This window comes from Agelaius tricolor, unplaced genomic scaffold (assembly GCF_023055355.1).
Source record: "Agelaius tricolor isolate 1412-34295 unplaced genomic scaffold, bAgeTri1.0.p SCAF_5, whole genome shotgun sequence".
Classification (NCBI taxonomy): Eukaryota; Metazoa; Chordata; class Aves; order Passeriformes; family Icteridae; genus Agelaius; species Agelaius tricolor.
This window is the reverse complement of record NW_027269265.1, coordinates 11,411,780-11,436,377: the sequence shown is the minus strand read 5'-3', so window position 1 is coordinate 11,436,377 and position 24,598 is coordinate 11,411,780. Positions and strand designations below refer to the sequence as shown.

At 36.8% G+C, this 24,598-nt stretch overlaps 1 protein-coding gene across 5 annotated transcripts in view; it reads left to right on the top strand.

Annotated features, from left to right (window-relative positions):
- PPP2R5C (protein phosphatase 2 regulatory subunit B'gamma) overlaps window positions 1-24,598 on the top strand; it is a 71,643-nt gene that overhangs the window by 15,333 nt on the left and 31,712 nt on the right. For 3 of the 5 annotated variants that reach the window (XM_071426441.1, XM_071426442.1, XM_071426443.1), the window contains one exon: window positions 1,717-1,876. In XM_071426441.1, the coding sequence (XP_071282542.1) occupies window positions 1,717-1,876 (160 nt within the window). Of the gene's footprint in view, window positions 1-1,716; window positions 1,877-13,616; window positions 13,920-24,598 lie in introns of those variants that run through there. The other 2 variants (XM_071426446.1, XM_071426444.1) reach the window with 2 other exon arrangements.

Below are 24,598 nucleotides of genomic sequence, written 5' to 3'. Positions count from 1 at the left end.
AATGTAACAGGTATTACTTGTACATAAATTCTTTCAATTTGCTGATGTATTCCATTTTTACTGGAACAAGTTCTAGAGTGTTTTTGGTAACTGAGAATTATAATATTCACTGTACTGTCTCCCTTTATTTATTCTATAAGGCTGTATAAGGGGTTTTGCTTTTATAATATTAAATTTGAAAAATGGTCATCTTAAATGGGTTAAATGAAACCTAAATTTTGCTCTCAGTCATCTTTGATATATTAAGTGCTGTGTGTATAATATAATACAATTGTTAATCTATTCTTGAAGTATATATTCTTTCCTGGTCATACTACTAAAACAAAATTGGAATTAAATTACTTTGAGTGACCTTTTGAGTCTTGGAGACTCAAAAGGTAGACATTTATGTATGGTAACATTTCCATGCAGGCTGAATGTATACACTACAAAACTATGCAAATTGTTGATGAATAAGCTTTTCTGGAAATACTTTTTAGAACATGAAGAAAATTGGTTTCCCTGGTTTAGCACTATCTCTATGAAAAGGCCACAGATGTTATTCCATGCAGGACTGAAGCTGCTTTCATACTTATAACACTTAACAAAATTCTAATTAAATCAAGTCAAACTGCCAAAGTACCAGTGTTACAACTTGATTTCCATCATGAATCCCATTCCCATCTGATTTTTTTCCCTATTGCTTATCTTGTGGGCACTTTCTGAGAAGAATACGGTCTTTCCTGTAAGGAAGAAGTGCCAAGGTATATTTTAAGATGTGTGTGCTTCTAGTTTGCAAATTTGAGAAACTTCTACAGCAAATTAAAAGCCTGCAAAATGAATTACAATATTGCAGCAAGAGGTCCTTGTCAGCTGTTCCTATATTTTTAGTGTAGATCACTCCTAGATGTTTTATCATTCTAGTAATGAATGTCATGAAATTATCCATATTTTGAAAGTTAACTATTGCCTCCTTTAAACCTGCTTTTCCTCCTTCAAAAAAAAAGAAAAGGAATGAGAAAGGCAGCACCACAAGTTCTGACAGGCTTTTGTTAAGGATGCATTTTATTCAGCTTGAGAGAGAGCAGGTGTAGTCAGTGGAATAACAGCAAACTGAAAACCTGTAGTGGGAACCATTTTTCTGGATTTATGTTATAAACTTCATACAGAGGTACAGTGACAATCTAATAAGAATTATTACAGTAAGAGCAACTTGCTTTGAGTAGGCAGTAAACCATGTTTTTGAAGCTGTTAAAGCTACTACAATAGTAAGACTCGCTCCTTTAACTTTGTATCAAAGCCTGACTGCCCTGGCCAAGCTTAGGACTGTCAGCAAGGCCCAGGATGAATAGGCAGTGAAAGGTTCACCTGCTGTAAATAGACATGTTTCTCTGGTCCCTGTGAAGATGAACTTAAATACCTAGGAGACCCGGACTTCTCACATGGGGAGAGGTGAGAGTAGCTGAGGAGCTACATTATTTGAAAATATCTTTTCACTTGTCTGGTAACTTCAAATAAATGGGCTGCTGCATATATCAAGGTGATCTATTCCCATCTGTATGAGGGTTATGGTGCAGAAATAAATGGTGAAAAGATGAGCAGAATAGGTGGCAATACATTCAGAGGATGAGGGATGCAATAGTTTCATTAAAAGCATATTAATTTTCAGTTATTTCTGTGAAGATTTTTATTTCTAAGTTCAGCTGTAATTAACTGCTTTAATTTCTTTTTAAACAGGTGTCAAACAAAAAATCAAATAGCGCTCCTCCCCCAGCACAACTATCTAAAATCAAAGTACCAGCACCACAGACTGTAGTGAAGAAGGAAAAGCGCCAGAGTTCTTCAAGGTTTAATGTTAGCAATAACAGGGAGCTTCAAAAACTGCCAGCTTTAAAAGGTATGTCTTTCCAAAGTGGAATTACTCTTGTGGGGAAATTTGGGCATGAGGCTGAGAAGCACCTCAGCTGTCATACTTCTAATATCTGGACAGCATACATAAAACATCAAGTATGCACATCTGCAAACTGCACATACTTACACTGCATGGTTTTTTCTTTTGTTTTATCTCCACTTGAGGACTTCCAGTATGTTGCCTTCTTGGCAATGTCTGTGTGACAGCATATTCACTCATCTCACATACAAGCACACTATTTGGGATCTCTTTGCAAAATATTAGACATCTGTCCTCAGAGCAGTGTGCTCAAACCTTGCTTCATTTGTGCTAAAATTTCTCTTTATACTGTTAGAAGACCTGGTCTATCACTATGTATGGGTCTGTTTTTGCTGAGCATGGATCAGGCGGAGTGGTGCCTTTTTAGTGTATATGAATTTTTCCTTTGTTGATTTTAAGGCATTTTTATCTCTTAGATTTATGTTTACTTCCATCTGTGACAAAAAGATGATGATAATTGATGGGTCTTCTCTTACTAACCCAGCTTTTATCATTTTTATTTGCTCTGAAGGCTTATTTAGAGGAAACAAAAAAAAGGCAGTTTTGAAACAAAAAAAAAGGTAGTGTGTACTGCTTTACAGTGTTCAAGAGTTCAAGATTGCCAGAGAAAGCCAAATAGATCACTGAAATGTTGAGTAGTACTGGTGTAGGCAATGTGAAATTATGGGAAAAAATATTGTATTCTTTGCTCCATTCCTCATTTTCTTAATATAATAAATTAGTGTTTCTTGAAAATAAACTCTGCTTCTCAGCCTGTCTGAATTACACTGCATTTCATTCAGATCAAATGAGATTGCAAGATTTTTCTCTTTACACAGATACTGTTTTTACAAAAAGAATCTGAAATACTGTCCATCATATTAATTAAGCAGCCTATATAGAAGATGCTGTTTAATGTATTTCAAGACTAAACTACTGCTTATTTAGTTAGTTAATTTCAATATATGTATTACATTTTTAATAAGACTATTTAGCAGCACAGATTATGAATAATATGTTCTGTCTTTTAAACTGACATAGAAGGTTCATGCACAAGCTGTGACAACCAGGGCATGAGTGACATAAGCAAAAGATACTAAATTAGTGATTTTTATAAGAAGTTATGCATACAGAACCTTTTGTTCAAAGACTCAGACAAAAAGAATATAATTTGTTTCTTGGTCATATTTTAAAGAGAGTGGTTCCAGTAGTGCCTGGGACTGCAGCTCAGGGATACCAGAACTGAGCATGCAATTAGAAGCTGTATGGACAGAGAGCTGGAAATGGGGAAAATGAGTGCAGATAGGACAGGGGAGAACTAACCCATCCTACAGTAGTGAAGGTGAAGTTTAAGATCTGTTTCTACCTTGTCTATGTTGCAGTTTAAACCAGTAGGCCAGTGAAGTGCAGAAGAATGTTGCTTGTAGCTGGAGGAGGGAGGAGTAAGAAAAAAAAGAAAATTCTTATAAACTGTCTGAGGTATTTTCTCAGAGCATTCTAGCACTTTTTGACACAGTGTTCCTATTTGTGAAGAAATGGTAGGAGTATTGTGCATTGTAATTGCCTTGAGTCTGCAATCACTCCCCCACGCTCAGGTGAAAGGAATGAAAAGATCTTGAGCTTCTCCCTGGTGCTGTGTGTATGTCCCCAGGTTGTCATGGGCCAGACTTTGTTATGGAGCATGGTGCAGCTGTTGATCTACTGAGGGGCAGTAATTGCCACCTTTCACTAGTCAAGGCAGTACTAGCTTTATTACCAAGCTGTACCCAATCTCCTGGATCATGCCAGATGTCTGCATAATGGCTGTGCTCACTGCATGTGCTTACTCCTGATGTAATTCCAGCCTGCTGGGGTTGCTGAGGATACTGTTGGCCAGTCACACTGTTCCTCTAAAAGATACAGAGATACTTGACTTAATGTGCATTTAGTGGGTCAAGTGAATCTGGGAAACTTTCTTTCTGGATATCTTTGTGTGTTGTTTAATGTCTGTGTCTGGACAGGAGTTAAATTGGACTGGCAGGCTATAATTTAAAAGACTGAAATGATTAAGACAGGTTTGACTTCTGTGAAGTGCTGGGAAGAACATAGTGTTCCTTCAGGTTAGCTGCACTTAACCAGCTTTCAAACTCCTGTTACTCATAACAGGTGGCTGCATTTCTATGGCTACAGTACCTGGGGAACCTTTCTTTTGTCTGTAGTAGAGCAAGAGGTGTGTATTTTCTTACAAATGTTGCACGGACTACTGTGTGGTGTGATGTACTTTACATGAGACTGTATTTTAAGCACAAAATATAGAATGGGGTTGTCTTTGCATACTTTAAGGTCCATATGAGATATGTGGAAGCTTGTAACTGGTAAGATCTAAATGACCTGTGGTATTGGTGAGATAACCACCTTTCTTCTGTGCCACAGGTCTGGAGATGAGGTCAGCAGATCACTTGAAATAGTGGGAGGGAAAGGAGAAGCTGCCAAGGTGGCTTTTCATCAAGATTTCTTATTTAAGAAATAACTTTTTGATCTTCAGGCATGCTGCAAACTTTCTCTTGGGTGTTATACCAAAGTGCTGATGATAAGCTTCTGGAAATTCCAGCATATTTGCCCTGGTGACTGGTGTTAGTGTGGTATGCTTTCTGTTCATGGGAGCAATTTATGATTAATGTATGCACCCTCTGATTATCCAGGAAATGGAGGAGCAGGATAGCTCAGATAATGCACAAAGAAAGGGAAATAGATTATGAATTAAGAGTTTAAGAAGAGAGCTGAATGTAGAAAAGAGAAGTCTCTGATGTAATTGGTTTGTGGAACATCAAGATCCACGTATTAGCAAAGCTGCAAACTAGTTATGCTCCCTGCAGCGCAGTGCAGTGCAACCTGATTTAGTTGGGTAGAACAGGGATCTCGTCTGCCCACAGATAACTTAAAGTATCTCTGGAGAAGTGCTTTCAGAACAGTGCCAACCATCTTGAAAAGATCTTACCTGTTTTCACCAAAAAAAAAAAAAAAAAATCTGTGCCATTAAACTTGTGCTTTGTTAATTTCTGCTTATCCAGTTGCATTTGTTAGCTAACATTGGTAGTACAGGTACTTAAGTTACAGAAAGTTGATTTCTATTTTAAATTGTTAATTGAGAAAAAATTATACTGGACCTTAAGATGTGTTTTGTTTTATTTTATTGTGGTTTGAAAGCTTGCAGACTAATGCTTTGTTTATATCAAATATAAATGGCAAAGGGTGCTTCAGTCTTCAGAAACATACCAGTTTCTTAATTTTTAGTTTCCTATGAAAGCAGTTAGTAATTTAGGATATGTTAAAATCAGTATATTAAATATAAAATATTAGAATTACATAAACAGTTAAAATTGTTTAAAACTTTAAAAATGTGTTTTCTGTGAAATAAACAGTGTGTTTAATATTATTATGTAAATATATTTAAAAAGTAGCATATCCAAGGTTGTGCACACTTGAGCACTGACACAGTGAAGAGAGTTTGTGTTCTTTGCATGCTCACTTCAGCTTTATGAATTCATTGTTACATTACTGGTAATTTTTTCATGGTGAGATTTCTGTGCAAACAGGTGAATGTATTTGTAAGTTATTTTGCATGAATGTGCTGATTTTAGTAAACAGTAAATGTAGTAAACTGTAAAATAGAGAAATGACTCTACAAAGTGTTGAGATTTTTAAGGATATGATCTGAATCATGACAATATCTAAGAAAATGTCACAATGAGAATTTTAAAATATAATATTAAAACACCCTAAATAGGATAAAATGTTTCATGCACTGTCAAATACAGTTGTGTCACAAATCTAACTTTAACCTTCTAGTAATATTCATTAAAAGCAATGTTCTCTGTCAGTTCTAGAATAACAAATTTGAAAAAATAAGTCAGTACTACTTAATATTCCGAAACGTTGCAAACTTTCCCAATGAACATATGTTAGTCATGCATATGTAAATTTGGGCATGATTCAAAAATATGCTTTTTTGGTAGCATTTTCATATATACTTTTTTAAAGCTGGGTAAAATCCTTTTACAGCCATATAAAGGCCTCTTGGGATGCAGTGTCGTGATTCAGTTTGTGCATTTGGCATTGAAGTTTTTTGTTGGTTTTGTTTGGGAGGTTCTTTCAGATAAAAGTGAACATTGTTAGATACAACAGAGATTGTACATCAGCTTTTATTTTCAAATACAGTTCTCAATTTCTTTTAAAAGTTACTATTTACCTCTTGGAGTTGGACTTCTGATCTCAAACATGTGGATACAATATTCTTATAAATGTTTTTATGAAGGTAGGAAGAAATAAGCTACATTGACAGCTGAGGAATATGTACTGACTTTTAGTGCTGAGAAGTATAGAATTGTTTTTTTAATGTAGAATATCTGCATGTGATAGGATTAAACAGATTCTGGTATTTTGTTGTTTAAGATCTTACCACACATTTTGATCAGTCCTGGTTTTGATCTTCTGATGATGTCAGTTTCTGCTTTAGCATGGTTTCAACATTAGAAGTACTATTAGTCATATCTATTTGAAAAACCCAAAAACAATGCAAAAAAAACTACTCAATAAAAGTGGGGGGATGGAAAAGAAAGGAACATGGCAGGTCATTTTTCTGAGCACGTTTCATGCAGAGAGCATGGTTCTTGTTTTTCTTCAAGCAGAGACTTCAGAGCTCTGCCAAATTCTGACTCTGTTCTGTGTAAAAGAACATCAGGGTGGTGTCTCAACTTGTCTGCCCGTGATACAGGACTCTGATAGGGAGGGAAGCATTATTAAAGCTTTCCTAATGTTTTTAAGTTGTAAATGGCTGTCTAGGAGATAGCTCTGTTTTCATCATCTGTAAAATATTGTCTGATTAATCAAAATTGCAGAAGAGGTGATTTCAATTTGAGTCTGATACCTAAAAAAACAATAGTACCAAATTTTGATTGATAAAACTGTTGAAACCACAAGAAAGGAGGAAAATGTGAGAATTGCTCAAGAGGTCAGAAGTGTAAAATTATTGTGTGTTTTTCTCAAGTGCAGAGTACTAATAAGTAAGCAAAACTGATATCAAGTAAATGAGAAAGCAAGTCAAGTTTTGTTCTCGGTACTGTAGAGAAATTCAGCCATGTATGTTGATAGTTTCTACAAGCTCTTATTGGAATATATTGAAACTTAAGCAGTGTGTTACCTGTTCATTTAAAACTAGCATCTATTTTCATGGTACAAAAGAGACTGACTGGATGTGTGCAATGTAATTGAATTTGTGAGAATCATGGCACTAATGGACTGCTTTGGGGTTTTGAGGAGCAATTTTCATATAAGCTGCTGAAATTGGAGATCTCAAGGTTTAAGATCATTTTCATTGCAGAAACCTCCTGCCACTCATAATTTATTAGAGGACAAATATGCAGTACTTTGGCCTTTCAGTTTAATTGTACTTCTTCTGTGCATGCATGGCAATTCAGGAATTGTGTCCAGCTGCAAGGTGGTAGCATTCCTGTTCAGATAAAAGTATTTTATGCAAAGTGAGATGGTAGATTAAACAAGATAATGCTGCTATAAAATATAATTTACCGTAATACATAATTCATTTAAAAGGCAAGACACTAAGGCAAAACAAATTAATTCTCATGGAAAATATCAATGAATGCAGTTTTGTGAAACAGATCATCATCCTCTCCTTCGGATGTGACCTATAGTGGAGTAACTGAGCATGCTAAATGCTGTCCTTGTGGTCCTGACTGTGTTTGTGCTTTTATAGGTTTTTTTGGCAGCCCAGTGTTGTATCATATTTATTGAAACAAAAAGTCCATAATGGAAAATACTGCAGAAGGTCGTTCTTTCCTATATGAGTATGGTTGAATGCATGTATTGTCAGTGAATGTATGTATTGTATCATGTGAAGGAACTGGGGAGGCTCTTTGTCCTGTACTTTAGCAACTTTGTCCTTGAACTTTGACCTTAAAAGTATTATCAGTACTGCCTAAACAGACTTTCCTGTACTGATTTTTCTTTTAGATGTTTAACATAATCATTAGAATGTCTGTGGTGAGCATATACATTTCTTAAACCAAAAGCTGACAATTGTTTGGTGTTCATACAGGAACATATGATCTGTCAGTGGTTATAAAGTAATTAATATTTAAATGTTTAGAAATTATCCAGTCTGAATTGCTATATAGCATTTTAAAGATTAAGAAACATGATACCTAATGAATGAAGAACTTCCAAAAAAAGAAGGTTGTAGAGGAAAAATACTTTGCTTGAGTGTGTGAATTCTTTTCCTTCAGCTAGTTTTACATGAAATCATAGGCTTGGATTAATGAGCCATTTTTCATTTCAACTGCCCTATCAAACACCTACTCATTAGTCAGCAGCTGAAAGTGTTAGAAGAATGCACTACATCTGTCACTGGCAGCATTTCCTACCCAACTTGTTTCCACTGAAGTTTGGATAGAATCCATAAAAATAGGATTTAAAATGTGGTATTGTCTTATTTTCTAGATTCTAACCTGTATCTGAATTCAATTTAGATCTCTCTTAAAATGCCTTTTATTATGCCCTCATTCACAAAGGGAACATTTTGTTCCATTGCATAGATCCTCATTATACTCAGACCTTCACATTTTTGCTGCTGCACTGAACTTCCTTCTTCTTAAGACCTCTAGAGATCAAACATTGAATTTTTACACATGAATATCAATCAGTGGTTGTTGGATAACTAGCCTGGTCTCAAATTTTTACTCTTTAAATGTTATTTTTACACTTTATTTCTTAAAAGTGGTATGTGTGACCTATGTAATAATGCCACAGACATTAGTGAGTTTGGTGTTATTTTGGTGGATTTTGCACAGGGCTTGATTAAAGTAGTGTGGCAGTATTTGAAATGAGCTTCTGCAATCTACCCTAGGAATTACTTTTTTGTACCAATGCTATTTTTGAAACAGGTTTCTTTTAAGGTAATGGTTTTATACAGCTTTCTAAACTCAACCAATATCTACTGGTTTTTCTCCCTGTCCCCACTCACAAAAATTCTTGAGTGTACAAGATTGATTGAAGGAAAACTTGGCACTGTTGAACCTGTGTGCTAGTGACTGTGCAAATACTAGGAAATGCAGATAGAGACAGGAAATCCAGTCACAAACAGACATTTACCAATTCCTCTTTAACCAAATTTTGCTGTACTAGAAGGAGTGAATATTAAATTTTTTTAATGAGGAATTGTCTTTTGCTGTGCTTGAGTTTTGGGAATTTTTTAAGGAAGCTTTATGATAGTTCATATCCCTTTCATTTATCCAGGTAAGTATATTTTTCTTATCTCTGAATTTCGTTTGATAGCTAAGTATTAACATGGTGTTTACTGCCTCTGTTTCCTTGAAGAGTTTCCTCTTGGCTGTCCTTTGGATTTAGTCAGAACCTAGAAGGAGAAGCCCATATCTTTCCTATTGCTACAGGTTCTCCTCCAAAATGTTCAGTATCCAGTACCTTTCCTTCTCTAAAACAAAGTTACTGTCTGAGTAACTCACTGTTCAGGGTTGTGATGAGACCCATGTTTTCTTATGGCCTGACATCATTTATGAGAACAGTAAGTTTAGTGTAAGTTATAATTGGAGGGGGGGGGGAAGTAAATTATATTGCTCCTACCAGAAAAAGCAAGTCATGTCCCATTTTGTGTGTCTGTCTGGTGGGCCAGATAATGGAATCAACATGGCTCAAACTCACCCTTTTCTCATTTTAACTGTGCTCAGTTTCCTAATCTGGTTCAGCCATGCAGCTGCACAACCCTTGTACAGCAATTTCAGACACTTGGGCACCTGAGCCTCATAAGAGAGGAGATTGCAGCAGTAGCTCCTGTAGATTTAACTCAGCTTAGACTGCCATGGAACACAGTCTAAGTTAGCAGAAAACTAACCTGACAATAAATTGGCTTATGGGACTACACCAGCTCAGCTGTGGGTCTGATGACCAGTGAAGCAGATGAGAGCAAGTTATTTTCAAATGTAAAGCAGAGAGGAGTGCAGGAAGGGGCCTGAAGCAGCCCGCAACAAGGCTGGCTTAGATTGGTGAGGAATTACAATTTCAGCAATTGTGCCTTTAGTAACCTTAAAGCTGAGACTAAATATCTTCCCTTCCTCTCTCAATCAAAAAATGAAAATTCATACAGTCTGAGAGGTAACCAAGCCAAATGTCTTCATGTAAGTAGAAGTTTGTGCAGTTTTAATTATATTGTTGTTGATTCTGCCATTATCTGTTAGAGTAGTAGGTGGTGTAGAATGGAAATAAAGGCAAACCTTTGGGCAGGTGAATTTGCTATATGTGTTGTGGGGGGATGATAAGCAGGGTGAGTGGTTGTTTTTAAAATCAATAACCCAAATGGAGTGTTTGTTTTTGAAAAAGTGGCACATAGCCTCCAAGTTTAAAGAGTATTCATTAGCTATAAAGCTGGATCCTAACTAAAGGATCTGATTTTAAGGCCCCTTCCAACCAAAAACATTCTATAATTCTAAAAAGTTACACAGTTATTTCCTGAGAACTTTATAGGATTTTTCCTTCATTTCCATCATTGGAAAGTTAGAAGTGATGAGCAGAGTTCAGAGGGAACCTGTAATAGCTACAGGTTCACTACATTGTCAATATGGTTTTTTGTTCATTTAATTCTAAAAATCGATAGCTGAAGTTAATACTGTTTTTCATTTTCTTGCAACAGAAATGTCTTCATAAATTTGTTAAAGTAAGCTCTTCTTCCTCCCATTGATATTCATTAGCTCTGCTCCACTTGCACTAATACTCCTTCCCTTCCATTAGGAAATCAATTCCTAACTCAATTTTCTTTGCAATTTTTTTTCCAAATGAAGTTGCTCAAAATAATTCAACTTAAGTAAATATTTTCCTTTGGTGGCAAATGAAATATTTTAAGACTGAAACAAAGGGAGTGTATAAAAACCTCCTGAGCAGAATGTACTCTCAATCTGTACAATGGTGAGAAAACTGCAGAGCTGTTAAACCACAAAAGGTCTTATGAAGACCAAAGTCAGCTTCAGTAGCGTCCTGTCAGAATTACACTAGAAATATACTGGTTTATGGGTGTTTTAACCAGTTTCTCTGTGTTTTTTTTAAGTACTGGGCTCAGACCTAAGAGTCCAGCAAAAAAGAAGAAATGAGAACATTTCTGCAAGAGAAAACTTCCTGGATGTGACTGAGTCCTATCTGCCAATAGGACTGCTAGTCCTGTGAATGTCACGTTTACTTTGTCTAATGAAGAACTTTTTAGGGAGCTTTAGTCTTAAAGCACTACCTAAAATTGGCTAATAAACCTCCAACAATAAAAGTCATGCTTATGTATAAATTAGGAAATGGCACTGTAACTAATGTTCCCTTTTTGCTCTGTTGTGAAATTGTGTCCATGGCCACAGGGACAGCCTTCCTGGCCATTTAATCTTTGTAAGGATTTTCAGAGAGACATAAGCAGCAGCTGCCCATTAAAGCAGACATGAGTAGAGAGGAGTGATAGAGCAGCTGTTCTTAAATATATAGTTACTAGATAAACTGGAATTTTAAACCTTATTTTTTGCAACTTTGTACTGTGGTTTATTACTATAAAATAATCTAATTCTGCTTTAATATCAGGGAAAGAAACAGAATTTGCTACAAGATCCTGCATGTGAAAATACTTCAAAAAATACCCAAGTTGTTTTGTTTTTTCCTTCATCCATCAAAATCTTATACAAAACCTTGTTAGAGGTCAGTCTTGGTTTTAATCTAGTTTTTTTAAAGGCATATGTCTATGGTAGCTTTTTATTTTGCAAGGCTAAAACTCACATGAACTTGGTGACTTTAAAGGTCTGTTCCAACCTTGATGATTCTATGATTCTAGGTATACTTAAGGGATATATAGATAAAAAACGTGGTTTTTTGGGGATACACCTTCCCTGGTTTTGCCTACATTGTAAGGACAAAGGATTTGAATCTTTGTAGTCTTAGAGAAGAGGTCTAAAAAGTTCATGTGGTTTGTTTTGATGTTGTCAAAAGCAGGATCAACTACATTTATGTCACACATTATGTTTGGTCATTTTTTAAATTACTAGAAACTTTGCAGTCTTTTTTTTTTTAAGTGTGCTTATTGTGAGAGGATTTAATTTAATTTCTAACCTAATCTTCTTTGAGGTAGGATGCATTTACTGTTTGTAGTGAATGTAGAAAATTAATTCCTTCCACCTCCATAATTATTCTTTAAAATACTTGGGTATTCTCAGTCAGGTCCATTCTATTTAAAAACAAACAAACAAACCAACAAACAAACAACCCACACACCACATCAAACAGAAGAGCTTTATTTTTTTTAACTAAGTAATATTTTAAAGATTTGTTGTCTTTGGGCTTTCTCATCAGGTTTACATCCAGGATGTACTACTTCAAATTGGGCCTTGTCAGCAATCATTAAATCCAATTGATTTCTTTGTGTGTCTTATGGATGATATTCTTCTTTTTTATATCCCAGTTAGTCTTTTCCCTTCACCAATTGAATAATATCCAGTACAGCTCTAACTCACCTTTGACAGTATATTATTGTAGTGTGATGTAATTTTTCTAACCAGGTACACATATGCCCTGTAATTTGTTTTTATTTCAAATTTTCATCAGCAAGTTACTTAATGAAAAAATGTCTTCTGATGTGCAGCCTTTTTTTTTTTTTTTTCTTTTTTGAGCAGATATAAGTTAAGACAGTGTCATAGATTGAGTAATCTACATACTCATTTGCACTAGTATGTGACATACAGTATTTGGGCAGGACAGATCTGGAGACAGCACAAGTAACAGTGCCAGTTTCTCTGAACATCACTCCCAGCAGACAAAATGGTCCTTCAAATAGCTCATTGTAAAAATAAATCTGCAAGTCTCATATGACCAAAAAAAGGCTGCTCACAGTTTTGTTGTAAATACCTTAAACAATCAAACTAACAAGTTCAGAAATTGTTAGCTATGCTTTTTTTATTGTACTTCTGACATCATGCTTCCATATGCTTATATATTGCTTCTTAGTAATTTAATTTACTTTACAGTAATAGTTTTAAAAGTTATTTATAATTACTGATCTTTTTAGAAAGGAAAACCAGTATTTTGCAACATCCAAATTTAGGAACATTAACATAAACTGAAGGCAGATCCATTTCTAGATTGATAAAAGTATCCAGGTCCATTTCTAGATGAAAAGACATATTCAGCATGAAACATGAGGTTTTCCTCTGCTGCTTGTCATATATGTGTATTTTTATTTGTTATGTACATACTAGTAACCAGTGGTGAAACAGTGCAAGGAATGTTTATGAGATTTTATATTTCTAAATCAACAGTAATAATCTAAGGACCTGTATCTTACTGTAAACCAACTACCTTTTGTTATGGCTCTTGAAAGCTGAAGTTGTAGATGTTACCCCCAGTGCTGTGTTTTTCCACGGTTAAATTAAACCTTGGTTTGATAATCCTGAGAAACCGTACTGAAGGACAGGCTAAGGAAAGAGGAAAAATAAAACTGCATGCGCTCTTTCTAGCAGGTGCTACTGAATATTATCGAGGGGGCGGGGGTACAACAGCAGCAATGAGATCATCCTGGCAATAATAAAAAACCCAAACCCAACGCAGCAGGGCCGTCATCTCCGCAGCCGCTCCGCCCCTGCCGCGGGCGGCGCGGGGCCGGGGCCAGCGCGGGCGCGGGGGGAGCCCCGCACCGGCCGCGCTCATTCGCGGCCTCCTCGGTGTCATTTGAAGTTGCTGCCGTCGGCCAATGGGGCTCCTCCCGCCCGCTGACATCACTCCCCAGCCAGTTCCCTCCAGCTGCAGAGCGTTCAGTTTCTGTCTTTTTTTAAACTAAAATGGAGGCTGGTTTCTTGCCTTAAGGAATACAGTGCCGTGCCTGCTGGAGCCTAGATGTTGACATGTAACAGAGCTGGCAGCAGGATGGTGGTTGACGCAGCCAATTCCAATGGGCCGTTCCAGCCCGTGGCCCTTTTGCATATTAGAGGTGAGTTATTGTGCGTGTGAGAGTGAATCGCGACCCTCTGACGAGCGAATAAATGGCTATTGTGGAGCTCGGAGAAGGGGAGCAGGAAGTCCTTTGTAGCTCAGTCCCTCTCGGTTTGTTTCAGCCGCGGTAAAACCGGCGGAGAGCAAAACCCATTTTCTGTTAAATGTGTTCGGGGAAGATTTAAGAATTCATGGTGGCATTGCATACATAGTTAAAAGCAGGTTTTACAGCTTTCTGCCGTAACTCTCCCATCCCCCTTCCAAGCTGTGCTGATGTCAAAGGATGTGAAGTCACTACCCCAGAAAGGTACTGAGGGGGGCAGGGAAGAGCCAAGTTATCCCTATACCGTTTCTAGAGAATAAGGGCAAACCTTTGGTGTGCTTCAAAGCCTTTTTTTGTTTGAATTGTTCAGATAGATCTGCCTTAAAGTGCACTGCAGCTTGTAAAAGAATTGGAAGTGTCAGAGAAGGAGGGGGAAGGAGCTGTGACGCTTACTATGAAAATATCCTTTATGTATTTAGAAGGCATTTCCTAGAAGAGATGCGGTTTGGCTTTAACAAGCAAGCTCTTGTGTGCCTGCCGTGTTGTGCAGTTCTGAATGTTCAGTTCTTCACGGAATATGTTCTTTTGGGTTTATAGAATTAGTGCATTGCAAATTACGTTTTATATAATTTGAAAATACATGTTGGTTTGACACTTCTGTACAATATCGAGCGTGTATCTCTTGTTCTGTATTTTTTTACGTAGTAAAATTTTCCTTTGTGTTGGAGGGGTTTTGGGTGTATTTTTTTAGCTGGCTCTTAAGCAACCAGTCCTTTTTTTAATATCTGCTGTGGGGTGTTTCTGGTTTAGAACTTTATGAAGGCAGAACATGTATTAGCTGGGATGAGCACATCTTGAACAATGGTATTTATATGCAAGAAACATAGCTGGTACTGTTCTTAATTACCTTTGCTTCTCAGCTTTCACTGCCATAGGCTGGATGTCAGTACTGGAAATAAATTTTTTTAAATTAATATTCCATACACTGAAAAAATTTTCCTTTGGAAGTTTATAAACCCCAACTGTTCAGAAGTCTGTTCTTTTAAGTAGGAACATGGATGTTCAAGTATTTAAAAATCATGATTTCTCTTTACCTTTTAAGAGCCATAACCTGCTCTGTCTGAAGTCGCAGTGGATAATTTTGGATAATCTAGAAAACTAATTTTGATCTGTGACTGGGGAAGAAAAGCAGTAAAATTCCCTTGATTTCAAATAGGGACTATGCTCGTTTTCAAGGGAATATACATGGAACTGCCAGACCTGTGGACAAGCCTTTGCTTTTCACTCTGTACAAATCATCTTAATTTTCAGTTGGGTGCTCCCTTTTGGAAGGGTAAAAGCACCATCTTTTAAAGGTTCAAGTTAGGAAAACAATCGAAGGCTGGAATTAGAATGATGAAATATTGCAATGATTGTCCTTAATCCTTTGTCTCAATATGATAACAAGGTTCTTGTCATTGAAGTCCTTATCCTGCCTTTCCTCCAATGTAATACATAATTGTGGAAACCATGGATTTTAAGAAACTGTTCTGAAATTTACTTTCCCAAGACCTACATTTTTGGTGCACTGAATAATACAGTAGTAGAAATTAAAGGGGTTCGTGGTTTAGGGGTTTTTTGGGTGATACAGTTTTTTTCTGTTTGGTAGGTTACAGTTTTTCAGTGGATTATGAGAGTAGAGTTTATTGTAAGCAATTAAAGAATTACTGCGAGATTGATTGTTTTTCATTTTTCAGGTGGCAGGAAATGAAATGGGTTTCTGGTATTATAGCCCAGAGGAGTTTCTTGACACTGGGAGAGCAAAGCATCTCCTTCATACATCCTGAAGTGTGCAGAAGTTCCTTTGGGTTTTTCATATGTACCTCAGAAGTTCCTTTGGGTTTTTTATGTGTACCTCATATCACCAGCTGTGCTGATGCTACCAGTACTGATGCTTCCAAATTGAAGCCTGTCAGAGCAATACATACAAAATTAATGGCAGTAAAAATTAGCTGGTAATTCTGAAGGCTAATGACACATTATTACTGTTTGTCCCAATGCATGCTGCTTTTACAGTTGTCCTTTTGCATCATCTGTTGTAATATAGGATTGAATTTCTAGTGGAAGTGTTCCTCTTGGCAACTGTGAGAGCTAAAACTTCAAGGTCAAGGACAGGGGGTAGGGGCATAAGCCCCTTGGGTGTTTCTCATAGATATCGTTTGTTGAAATAGAAAAAAAATTTCTTAAGCACCAGTTCCATAAAATGTTTGAAATTTTGAGATGGTATAGGTACCCTATTTGAACTCAATCTTGCTTCTAAAAAATATGTGAAGCCTTGTGGACTATACTGTTAGTACTTTATTGAAAATAAAAATTGCAATCTTACTTATAAAGTTAATTCCAAAGCACTTTCTGTACCTGGATCGTATGAAATATGTAATGTTTGCAGAATTAAAAGGAAATTTTTAGCAAGCAACAATGTCATGCCAGATCAGAATCTTTGTCCTGTGCATCCTGAACTGTAAGGAGCTTTGTTGTCTGGGTTGCTTACAGATTTACCTAAGCAACACAGTTGGAAAAAGATGCAATTGATTTTGTGATCTTGTGAATAGGAAATAAGAATGTCAGAATTTTACTGACTGCCGTTGCTGACACTGTTATCTCCAACATCACCAAAAGAAGGAGCAGTGGGTACTTGCAGGATAGGAGGTGTCATGGCCACAGATACCCCGTCCTCCAGCAGTTCATTTGGCTGCAGGTTCATCTTGAGTATGGTGCAGCCACGTAATCGTGACTCAGAGTGCTGTGGAAAGAGCTGTGAGTGTGTTGGGGTTCCCCTTTGATTCAGGAGCTGTCTTTAGGTTCCCCTTTGATTCAGGAGCTGTCTTTAGGCTCAGGCCTGTGGCCTCGGCTGTTGCCTCGGCTGGGTTGCAGCTGTGTGGTTGTCCTGTCATGTGCCTCGATGATCTGGATCCTGGTGTTGACTTCCCAGGTTGGTGTCCCTCTGCACTGAGCACTTGTTCAGCAGCCACAGGACTGTCAGCTGAGCCTGCTCAGTGTCAGAATAACTGCTCTCTTTTCTTCATTCAGGTACTGCAAAACTATGCCCTTTGTCACAACTGTAGACTGTTGGCAGTTGTTCAAGAGCAGTGTGTAGAAATCAGAAATGCAGGTGACTTTTGACCCACTGGTGGAAAATAACAAGCACCAAAAGAGCCTAATCCATGCTAAATGCAAGTGGTGTGGCACCATTGCTGTGTGTTATCTGTTTGTGCTGAAAACATTGGCTCAGTGAGAGTGATTGGCCTGCTGGGGTAGTGAGTCTTTAGTCAGCAACAGGCTCTCCTGGGGATCTGAGCTATGCTGCTGCTGCACTGATCTTTCCAGAGTACAAAGGTAGCTGAACATTATGCCCTTGAATTGATTGTCACTTATTGCCATCATCAACTGAAAACTTAGTTGTATTGGAATGATATAAGGCTTCCAGGGAAATTACAATTTCAGTTGAAGTAGCTGTTACAGACATGGAATAACTGCTGTGGTTTGTGATCTTGGATGGAGGCTTGACCTTGTGAAACAAATGCAGCTGAAGGAACTCATCATGGGATATCTGCATGGAGAGCTCCTTTAGGATCTTTGTGCATTGACAGGCCACTTGCAATCAAGGTGACACAGAGGGTTATTAGGTATCATGAATTTAGTGTTTTTACAGCAAGGAGTGAAACAGATCTGGATGGTGTTTTCAGGATGCATCCCTCCATATGGAGCCCTTCTGGCAGCCAAAGGCCCAGGGTGATGAAGTACATTCAGGGCCCTGACAGGATTAGCCACAAAAACAAGGTGAGGCTTGGGGAAAGGAAACATTTTTATTTCCATCTCAGCACTTCAGTCAGAGAAAGCAGCTGTAAAAGCTGCATAGATTAAAACAAACAGTAAATGTTCATCACTAGACTTCAGAGCTACCAGTTCATATTTACTGTTGAGTGTTCAAAACCATAACTGTAATACAGCGTGTAGTTACAGGTAGAAAATAATAGTAATTCATTCTGTAGGCAGATTATGAATACTCAGGGGGGAGGAGATGTTTTTCATTAGGAAAATGTGTTGATACCAGTGTTGATGACAAAAATCCCTTAATATTGTTTTGTCAGAGCATAGAAGTAGTCCAGATGCCAATGTGTCCATGAACTCAAGACATATTTTGAACAAAATACATATAAAACTCTGTTCTGATCTGCAATGGCAGAATTAGAATGTAAAGGTTACTTTAATGGCTTGGTTGCTGACTGGCTGGAACTGGTAATGTCTGTTCATGCTTTTCAAAAGTTATTTTCAAGATGTTTTGCAAGACATACTGAAAATTGTGTGGGAAGAAGGGTGAGAACACCCTGATACTATGTTCACTCAAACTGATGCTTCCTGTAGACCATAACGTGTTTCACATATCTCATTGTCCATCCTTCTCCTTTGCCTTCCAGAGCAGCAAATGTTTTTTGACAGATTTGACTTGTCATTATTTAAATTACTTTAGATTTTGTGGAAGATGCTTTGACTTTTTTTCAAAGATGATTTATGTTAACTGTGTCCATTTTTTCTGTGTGCTGCTTGTTCATCTTGTGTGAGGGCTCATGGAAGGTATTTCAGATTCCACCTTTACATAGTGTTCTTCAGGGCAAAAAATGTCAGTGGTAGTGTTTCTGTGATGAAAATATCTGAGTATTTAGATAGAAATTTGCATGTTCTTCAAAGGTGGTGAAAGATCTTTGTTTAGTTGAGCAATTTATATCTTAAAGGAGAAAAGCTTGGCACTTTCATTTTAGAAAGAATCCATCGTGTGTTTGTCTTGAAAAATAATTGACCTGAAAATACTTCTGTCTAACCACAGTTGCTAAAAACTGTTGCTAGACTGTTGCTTTGCAGGAATTGTGTCTGAGCTAAAAGAAGAATAAAAAATTATCCATTCTGTAATTAAAAGGGAAGCAGAGCCCAAAGCTCTCACTTCAGAAGTAGTACAGACCAAACTCAGCATGCAGAGCAGCAACCATTTACCTCATGATGTACAAAGGAGGCTGAAAGAACTGGATTTGTTTGGCCTAAAGGAAGGAAGGTTGAGGGGAGATTGGATCCTTGACTAACTGATGGGAGGGTGTAGAGCACAGAGCCATGCTCTTCTCAGAGATCCACATTGGGTGAATGAGAAGTAACCAATATGACTTGGTAACTGTGGAGATTGCAATTGTACACAAGGCGAAAATATTTTCACCATAAAAGTGGTTAAAAGCTGGAACAGGATTCCAGAAGGGGCTGTGAAATCTCTGTAATTGGAAATATTTTGACTGGAAAGCAGCTGGGTTTATGTAGTGGGGGATTAAACTAGCAGAAGTGACTGTCCCATGTGGTGAAAATTATTCTATGATTCTGTCATTCTTTGGTTCTTGTGGGACCAAAAAATTATTGACCTTGCTGTAGCATAAAAATATTACAATATTAATTTAAATGTCTTTTTTTTTTTTTCAAGTTGAAGAACAATATTCTTACTGTAAACTCTCTTTATGCCCCTTCTTTTCTTTTTAGTTACTAAGGCAAACATTTTAATACTTGGTGCTAGCATGCCTATTAGTAGTACTTTTACTTTTGTTAACTCACAGTTTTTGGTGTTAATGGTGTTTTAAATTATTCTTACCATGTTTTAGCAAACTGTTAAAGATGGATGACTGGAACTGCATGCAGTATTAAAAACACTGGCATGCTAAAAGAATGTTTTATTCATTTCTAAATCTTCAGTTAGAAGCTCAGCAGCAGTCCATACCTTCTGAATAAGATAGAATTAATAAATGTACACAGACAGCTATTTCACCCACATTTCTTTACATTTATCAGCTTTTGGAGAGCTCTAATAGATTGAATTAACTTGCTCAGTACTGTGAGATTTTTCTCTAGCCTTTTTTGACAAGTTTGAATTGACAATGAGTACAGCTTTTAACAAACTGTGTGACCTTGCTATTCATCTTCTGTGGTGTTTATGAAAATGTTGAACAGTGTCATTTCTAACACATCCTTACAACATGTTTGTAGTAATCTTCCTGCATTATAACAACATTATGTTAAAAATACAAAAATCCCAGGATAATTGTGACTTACCAAATTTCTAATACTATCCAAGAACTTGATGCATTTCAAGCATAATTTCCTTTACATGTTCTGAGTTTGCCTTTTTGGGGGTAATAATATTTTATTATACTCTGAAACTAGCCTATTCTGATTATAAAAGCATACCAAAAAAATCTCAGTCACATTTCATGATACTGGTTTTTTCCTTTTAGTATATTCTGCAGCAGAAAATTAATCTGGTTTATTCCTTCTGTATTTTCTGTGTAACTATAATCTACACCTTTGAATGCATCTTGCACCATCCACCTAAGTAGGTATTTTAAGGATGGTGAACTTATTCAGCCTGAGCACATATGTTTATTTAAATCTTAATTTTCTTTAATTCTTTAGCACATTTAAATTCAGTCAGTATTTAAGGTACAGTCACTCCTTGTTGTAAGAAGTGAGCAAAGTCTTCCTGGGAGGAAAGGTGTATAGAGGAGACATCTTAATTTTCTTCTGAGATGCTTCCATAGTAGTGATGAACTGTGTTATGTCTCTGAGTGAATTTAAATTTTAAAATGGAAGGCTTGTTTGTACCTTTGTGGAATATTTCCATGCAAAAGACCTTCAAAACTTTTTTTAGTCCTTCCAATCCAATAAATGGAATTTCCCATGGTCAGCAGGCACCTTTTATCCTGCTTGTGGGTCATAGTTGGGTTTTGATCTAATGGATAAACCTCAGTTGAGATTTAAAGGAGATGAAAATGCTTGTTGTTCCCTTTTCTCCCCCATTAGCCAATTATAATTTGGTAACCTGAAGGGGTGAGAACAGGTATCAAGCCTGTGTTTGGGCTGTTATGTTCCTGCCAAGCCACATGGACTCCGTAGGTGCATGGCCTGACTCCTGGAGCTCATAGTCATCGTCTTGCCAAAAGTTTCCAACTTCTCCTAGAAAATTCTGAGCCTGCTGCTATTTAATATTGCTTAATGACTTGTACACTTAATTATTAGCTCTGAAACCCATCCACTGTTGCTTTCTAGAAGTGTTGCCTCAAAAAATAGAACCAAGGCCATCTTCCTCAAGGACAAGCAGCAGTTCTGTTCTTAATGAACCTAGGCCTCTTGTATATATCAAGAAAAACTTTCTTTTATGAAAACTTTCATATGTTAGCATTAGATAATCACCTGAATTATCAAAGGACTGATATTGGTACAAATGGCTCTGTTGTTGTATTACTTCTTGTACTGTTTTGCTAGATCTTTTGGAAGACATTCAGACATTGCCAGACATAGACGGATGGTTTTTTAACATATCTACCAAAGAAACTCACGCAGAGTGGTTTTAATATTTGACCAAAAGCAGGTTTAAATGAGGTTATTTGGTTATTATTCCTGCTGCCTTTAACATGGTGACAGGCTTATTAACTCTCCACTTACTATGTAGCACTTTCTATCAGAGAGTGTATTTTACCTTGCTACTACCTTTACTCTTTGTTCTCTGTCACTCCTCCTTTCTTGACTTTTTTGGGTTGTTTTTACCTTCACACAGACCCTTTGCCAATATAAAGAGTGTATGTATGGGTTCTTCTGCTGGAAACAGTGAGGATGTTAAGTGTTCACACTGCATGTGAAATATCTGAGGGCATGACTGTACAATGTCTCTAGAGGGGACTTTATGTTGAGCTAAAAATACCATGAAATTGTAGGGAGGTAGTCAGCTGGAATTTTTACATTGCTTTTACTGACTCATGGAGTAATGTGCATGCCCTTTCAAGGAAGCAAAAATGGATGCCCTCAAAATTTTATTCATACTGTTTTGTGATGGTTGCTGTGAAATACATTTTAAGGCAAAAATTAAGTATTATCTGTTTCTGTGGAAAATTTTCATTTCCATTTCTCTTTGAAGCTTCTAATAAATAATTGAGACTTCTGTAAAATTAATTCCATGTGCTATCAAACAATTAGTTACTGAAACTGCACTGTAAACCACACAGAATTAAGTGAGTACCAGCAATATTTAATAGATACAGGGTTATTTGCATCATATGTAGACAAGATGTTCATCTGGGGGAGGTGGCTTTTGTGCTCTAACCTTTGTGCTGGGGGTGGACACGTCATAAAGGTAAAGCAGAGTCTCAGCAGCCTCACAGAGCTGCCCTCTGTGTGCACCACCCTGTCTAAAGTGATAAAACTGAGATAAATGGCACTTGGAGTGCATGGTGTTTTAAAGCCACATCTGCCCATCCTTTAATCAATTCCACATAATGTGCATACAAATCATGTGGTACCATTTCTGCTATAACTTGCCAATGCAGTTTTCTTTAATAAAAGTATAGTTAAACTTAGGGGTGGGATCTGACTCTGCATTGTTATCAGTAGTGGAAGTGACAGTTTTGTGTCAATTTTTATAATTGCTCTTGTTACTGATAATGATCTGAATTTCATGAAGAAAAATTATACATGAAGTTTAAAATTTAAAAACTAATTTTAAAATTGTTCATTTGGGACTTTTCTGATTGTCGAAGCCTACCAATTGGAAGCACTTTTTAATTTTAAATATTTTTATGGAAGGTTTTTAGTTTGCGTTTTGGATTAAATCTACCAGTTGTGTGGCTTCACACAGCCTCTAGAACCAAATTCTGTTACTACTTTTATATTTAAAGTGAATGTGTAACAGTGTCCATGATGTTTCAAAGGTGTCCTGTGTTCATTCAAGTCATATTGGAAAGAAAACGAACAAAATTATTAAAGCCCACAAAAAACCAATGGGATGTCTGTTCTTTGGGTGTAATAAGTTCTTCTTCAAAAAAATTTTCCAGACAAACTAGTTGTAACAATGGAACCTTTCTTCTAACCTATTCCCATAATACTTTTATAATTTTGCTCCTGTTACGCTGACTTTATATACAGTGCCTTAAAATCCAAAAATTGATCCACAGAGGACTGTCCTAAAGTTGTTTGCATGCAATAAAAACTGATTTGTTCTTGTCCCAGTACAAAATTAAGATTTTTATGGCTTTTGAATCAGAATATTACACATCCTCTCAAAAGCAAAATTTTCAGCATACATTTCACTGCATAACTTTTCTTATTTCATATTGTTGGAAACTCAGTAATCATTAATGTATCTTAAGGAACAAAGCATTTCAAAACTTGTAGTTAAATGGAAGAAATTAGAACAAGCTGCTTTCATTGCACATTAAATCTTCTGTTAAAAAGGGAAAATGTAAATAGAATAATGAATATTTTGAAAAATTTGCTGGGAGTAAGATGTCTTAATATGTCCAGAGCTTCTGGACATGTAGTAGGGAGTCAGTCCTGGATTCAGAGCTAATACAGCCAATCAATTTGTTTGTGCCCTGTAAATTTACAGATTTCTTGGAGCCTCCAATTTAAATGTATTCCACACTGCAGTTCACTCTTCCTCCTGTGTGAGAGGGGTGGAAATTATCAGCAGAATGTCAGCTTTTCTGGCAGCCAAGCAATAGGGACACTTTTGCTAATAGGTACATTTTCAGTTCTTACTAGAATTCCTTTGTGGGACTGGAGGTTAGTATGACTGGAGACTGAAGACATCTGTTGAAGCAAATGTGTATGTTTTCAGACAAATGTGATGTGAGGAAATAATGTTGGATTATGCAGGAATAATCTTTGGGTTAAATGGGAAACCATTATGCACTTAACTCCTGACAAACATACAAGTATATTGTATATTCAGTCTTCTTAGATGTTGAAAACATGTATTTTTAAATGGGCATAGTTGGCTTTCTACTTTGTTTGAGTCGAAATTTTCATTGCTAGAAAGCAATTTTTATTTCCCATCAGAGAACTGCTCATAATTGCTCTTAGCATTTGACATGGCCAGCGTTGACTGCTAAGCAATTTACTGACCTAGTTCTAAATATATTCCTTTATTTTCTTACCAAATCATTGTTGGTGTGCTGCTTGATCATTGAGGAAAACTATGCACTGAATTGGAGGTTTTTTCCCAGTGGATATAAAAAAATCCCAAACAATCAAACAAGAAAAAACCCTAGCCAACCAAGCAAAAGCCCTACCCTCCCCCACCAAAAAAAAACCAAAACAAATACATTCAAAAAATACCTTGTACTAGAGATAGGCTTGCTGTCTACTGAAGTCTATTAAGAAATTGCTCTCAAGAAAACCACAAAAGCCCAGTTGGTTTCTGGTGAAAACATTTTTTGCATATCTTGTATGCAAAAAATGATGTGTGACAATTTGAGATGATTTGGACCTTGATCAGCCATTCAGGACCTTAGTTTGCATCTCAGGCTCAGTGTGACCTATGCTGTTTAAGTTCTTCCTATGAAAAAAGACTTACCCCTCCTAGTTCTAATTTTAAATAGAGAATTTAGAAAACAAAACCGGGGTTGTCCTCAAGGAAGGTTTATGTAAGTTTTTGTTAATTTCAAAATAAATGTTTGCTTCAGACAAGTAAGGATGTGCTTATAACTTTACCCAGAGTTCCTTCATGGGTACTGGGTATTTGCTTTAGGTTGCATTGGAGTGTAAAACGCATCAGGTTTGATCACAGGAAAGCT